The sequence below is a fragment of the Dipodomys ordii genome, unplaced genomic scaffold, assembly GCF_000151885.1.
Source record: "Dipodomys ordii isolate 6190 unplaced genomic scaffold, Dord_2.0 Scaffold69, whole genome shotgun sequence".
NCBI classification, from domain to species: domain Eukaryota; kingdom Metazoa; phylum Chordata; class Mammalia; order Rodentia; family Heteromyidae; genus Dipodomys; species Dipodomys ordii.
In genome coordinates, this window is record NW_012267285.1 from 1299164 (window position 1) to 1304281 (window position 5118).

The 5118-nt window shown below is 51.7% G+C and overlaps 1 protein-coding gene across 1 annotated transcript in view; it reads left to right on the forward strand.

Annotated features, from left to right (window-relative positions):
- Positions 1–5118, forward strand: part of Ano2 (anoctamin 2, calcium activated chloride channel) — a 175206-nt gene that overhangs the window by 74025 nt on the left and 96063 nt on the right. Inside the window, exons 7-8 of the mRNA XM_013023597.1 lie at positions 238–294; positions 1310–1361. Of these exons, the coding sequence (XP_012879051.1) occupies positions 238–294; positions 1310–1361 (109 nt within the window). The remainder of the gene's footprint in view (positions 1–237; positions 295–1309; positions 1362–5118) is intronic.

Genomic DNA, 5118 nt, shown 5'->3' on the forward strand with positions numbered 1-5118 from the left:
TTCCTTCCTTCCTTCCTTCCTTCCCTCCTTCCTTCCTTCTTTCCCTCCTCCCTCCCTTCCCTCCTTCCCTCCCTCCCTCCCTCCCTCCTTCCTTCCTTCCTTCCTTCCTTCCTTCCTTGCTTCCTCCTTCTCTTTGAAGAGGGTCAAAATTAGACTAAAAGAGACACAGCCAGAGGATTGGGCCTTGGAGGAGCAGGGTGCGCTGCATTTGGTGAGGGCCCCCTTTGGACATTCTAGCTCTCCTCCCCAGCGACCTTGAGAAGCCTGCTCAGCCTCACACCCAGCCCTGCGGAGGTGAGGGGCTGGGGGCCAATGCACAAGCCCCGTTCAGAGACAGAGCCCAACCATTTGCACATGGGGGGCACCCGATGACGGAGGAGGCATGCAGGTGATCACAAACGTGGCGGAGCCTCAACATGGCCTCCTGGATCACTGTCAGGGCCCTGAGACTTTACTCTCCCATCCGCCATCTTGAAAGGGTGCTCAACCAGCCAAGAAAGCACAGGCTTGCTTGAACGTAGCATAAGAGGATACATGGTTTCCTTGCTCTTAAATTAATATTTTCCTTGCACGGACAGAAAACGATGGATGGATGGAACTATGTTCTCATGGACCTCTGTGTGTGTGTGTATGTGTGTGTTTGTGTGTGTGTGTGTGAGAGAGAGAGCATTTAAACAAATGTGTGCTTTGGACATTCCCCTCTCTGCTTGGGAGACCGACGTCTTCATTATTTTGACCAGAGCCAGAGACACGCCAGACAAGAGGCCGTCAACATCTGGTTTGTCATTCAACCAGCCGAACTGGTTTACATTTTGTTAGAAGAAAAAGGGCTCCGGGATTAAAGGCATTTAAGTCATTAAGCACACGTCAAGACAATTTGGTGATGGGTGAATATAGTCTCTGTTGAACGCACCGGCTGGGCATTCTGGTTTCATTTACGTCCGGCTGGAAGAAGGGGATAAAAGTGGGCCGAGGAGGGAACCCAGCTCCGCTCTGCCAGGGGGAGGAATTAAAACCAAATGGCGGTCTCGGGAGGATGGCACCATGTCTCCTAAGTACCTGTCCCACAGGCCCGAAGTTTGCCTTTGAGTTTGGGGGGGTCGGGTCACCCCGCCCTTTGAAAGAGACTTTTCTTTGGGCGGGGGTTGGAGCAGACCGTAAACTATGCTTTGGTTGTTTTGCTTTGGGCCTCTGAAGGTACACGCCTGGGCACTGGGGTTTCTTTTTGGATGATAAAATCCTAGAACCAACTCCTTCCTGGTTTGGAGTTTGCATAGTTGGGGTGCTGTTTCTGACCCCCCGCCTGCAGCAATGTCTCTGGGTGCAGAGGAGGAGAGCCATGGTGGACCTGGAGGTATCAGGTCGAGTGGAGTTGGGGGTCTGTGCAGGCTGAGCTGTGAGGACTCGGAGCTTTTTCTTGGGGGCAGTAGGGAACGGGCAGTGGAGGTGGACCTGGAACTTGGGGCGGGGGGAGTCAGCTATCATAGGCCACGCTTTGTGGGAGTCGAGACTCTGGTTCTCTTTGGGGACTGGGGCAAAGCAAACAATCCTGGGAGCTTTGTAACTTCTCCTCGGCCCCTTGTTCTAGACTCAGTGGGACAAAAACTTGGTTGTTCATTCCCTCTCATGTACAACCTATCACCCCCAAAGGGAGAGAGACTAGAGACGCCATCTCCAGAAAACAGGTTTGGCCGGGCACCGTGGCTCCCGCCTGTCATCCCAGCTACTCAGGAGGTTGTAATGTAAGGATCGTGATTTGAAGCCAACCCGGACAGGAAAGTCCATGAGACTCTGATCTCCAGTGAGCCAACCAAAACAAAAAAAAAAAAACCCCACCCAGAAGTGGAGCTGTGGCTCAAGGGGTAGAGCACCAGCCTTGAGCAAAAGAGCTCAGGGACAGCGCCCAGGCCCTGAGTTCAAGCCCCACCACCGACAACAAACAAGGAAAAAGAAAAAGAAAAACAGGTTTGATATTATGGCCGAATGGATGACTCCTGATGGAACCAATTAGCACCCCCCCCTCCTCTCTTTTTATTTTTTGCTAAAAAGGAAAGGGGGAAAAATCTGAATTTCAATTTTCAAAGCAGGGTCTCTCTCTCTCTCTTTTAAAAAGAACCAAAACAAAACGTTTGATTATTTTCTTCTTTCAACTGGCTCTCCATGCGCGTTTCGGGGAGGGGAGGAGAATCTTGCCTTCTGAAGTCTGAGGGTGGAGGGAGAGGCCCCCCCGCCCTCCAGGACCCACTGGCCCTGGGTGAGTTGGGGGTGAGGGGCTGATGCTCAGTGGTCCCTTCCTCCCCCTTCCCCACCCCCAGCCTTTAGGATCTTGGAGGTGCAGGGACATCTTGGTACATCAGGACAACCTGAATTTTTTTTTTTAAATACTGGTCCTGGGCCTTGAACTCAGGGCCTAGGGTTTGTCCCTGAGCTCTTTCACTCAAGGCTGGCGCTGTACCGCTTGAGCCACAGCTCCACTTCCAGTTTTCTGGTGGTTTCTGGGAGATCAGAGTCTCATGGACTTTCCTGCCCATGGCTGGCTTTGAACTGTGATCCTCAGATCTCAGCCTCCCGAGTAGCTGGGATGACAGGTGGGAGCCACTGGTGTGGGCTGGGCCAAGAACCCCGAACACTGTGACTCCCTGCACCCCAGAAGTGAAGTCAGCACCCTGAGAGATTGGGCTGAGAGGTGCGTCCTTTGACCTTGGCACTCTGTAGAGAGTGAAGCTGGGCGCTTGTTGTAAGCTGGGCAGGGCACAGACCAGTTATTTGAGATGCAGGTGGTGCTACAGACTTTTAGACCCTAATGAGAGTTTATTTGGGGGGCGGGATGTGGGGTGGGATCTGGCAGCCTAGACACACAGTTCAAGTTTTGGAATATTTTGAGACATTTTTGCCACTGTGCTAAGCGAAGTTGAGAATTATCAGGAGCTGGAAATGAGGTTAAATATCGGCTCCTCTTTAACAATTTTTATCTATCTATGTACCTATGTATCTAAGTGTCTATGTATCTGTCTACATATCTATGTGTCTATATATGTATCTAAGTATCTATCTAGGTATCTATATATCTACCTATCTAAGTATCTATCTAGGTATCTGTATATCTATGTATCTAAGTATCTATCTAGGTATCTGTATATCTATGTATCTAAGTATCTATATGTATCTATGTATCTATAGCTCTATGTATCTAAGTATCTATATGTATCTAAGTATGTATCTAAGCATCTATCTACATATGTATGTATGTATGTATGTATATATTTATGTATCTGTCTTTCTATCTATGTATCTGTCTATGTATCTATGTGTCTGTCTGTCTTTGTATCTATCTGTCTGTCTAGTTATTTTGCCAGTCCTAGGGCTTGAACTCAGGGCCTGGGCGCTGTCCTTGAGTTCTTTTTGCTCAAGGCTGGTGCTCTACCACCTTGAACCACAGCTCCACCTCCAGTTTTCTGGAGGTTCGCTGCAGATAAGAATCGCATGGACTTTTCCACTCGGGCTGGCTTCAAACCTCGATCCTCACATCTCAGCCTCCTGAGTTGCTGGGATGACAGGCGGGAGCCATCGGCGCCCGGCACCTGCTTCTCTTTCCCAGGCCTTTTATGTTGGGGAGTTTATACACCGTAGTGAGATGATGATGGGGTGTGAAGCCAGAGGATTGGGGGATAGTTCTGGGGTACAGTCTCCTAGACGCCCAGGGTTGTGGGGGTCCTACTCACCTGGGATGGCTCAGCTCGATCCATGTTGACAGGACGTTTATTTATTTATTTGTTGGTAGCTTTGAACTAAATCCCCCCTTCCCCCCTCCCCCCCACCTCGGATCCTCTCTCAGCTTGGGGCTCCTCCCTTTGATTACTGGGGGGGGGGTGAGCTCACATGGCTGCGGTTAGGGCTCTTGAACTGATTAATGATGTTCTGAGTGAAACCGTAGTCCTTGTGAGTCAAACAAGTCTGCAGCTCATCCAGCCCTCCCCCCTGCCCCGCACCCCTGCTCCGTCTGCTCCCCTGCCCCTCCCCCTCCCCCTCGTAAAGCTACGTCTCTCTCGTTTTATGTTTGGGCCAAGGAAGGAGCCTCAAGTCACACACAAGAGCTGCAGGCCCTGGGGGGTCACACAGCACCCCCCCGGCAGCTGGGGCCTGGCCCGAGGGGGTGTCTCCGGGAACCCCCTCCCCCCAGCACCCCACGAGGCACTGGAGCTGGTACCCCACGTCCTCCTGCGTCCCCAGCCAGGACCTCTGGGCCTCGGGATGCCCCGGGGGGGGTTCCCTTCAGGGATGAGAGTGTGCAAGCGCCCTGTGTGCTAGAAACTTCTCCTCCTCCCCCTCTCCCCCCTCCCCGCCCTGTCCAGCACTGAATGTCCACCTAGGTATGGCCAGATCCTGGCACTCTGATGGGAGATGCCCTCTCCCTTCTGGAAGCCAGAGGTCCAGGACAGCCAATCAGGATGGAGAGGACAGCCAATCAATCAGGATGGAGAGGACAGCCAATCAGGATGGAGAGGACATCCGGGCCTCTGACATAGGAGTCTCTGCACAGAGCTGACGGACGCCGTGGAGTCGGAGCCCGGGGCAGGCCCACCCGAGCCTCGACTCCTTAGGCTCCCTCTGGTGCAAAGTGATAGATAGAAGCTACGGTTGGGATTTAAAAAAAAAAGAGCCCCCTTGGGGTTGGAGGCATGGCTCAGGTGGTCGAGCGCCCGCCAGAGAGGGAAAGGGTCACAGTGCGTTCCATGGGTCACCTGGTGCTTCTGCTGGGCTGGAGACCACAGACCGAGGACAGGGACAGACTGCCATGCTCAGAGGGAATGTCTGATAGAGAGCATCACTCTGTGTTCTGGAAACGGACAGTATTGTTTTCAAAGCTTGATGATGATGATGATGATGATGGTGATGATGATGATGGTGATGATGATGATGATGGTGATGATGATGATGGTGATGATGATGATGATGATGATGGTGCTGATGATGATGGTGATGATGATGGTGATGATGATGATGATGATGATGGTGATGATGGTGATGATGATGATGATGATGATGACGATGATGATGATGGTGATGATGGTGGTGATGATGATGATGGTGATGATGATGATGATGATGATGATGATG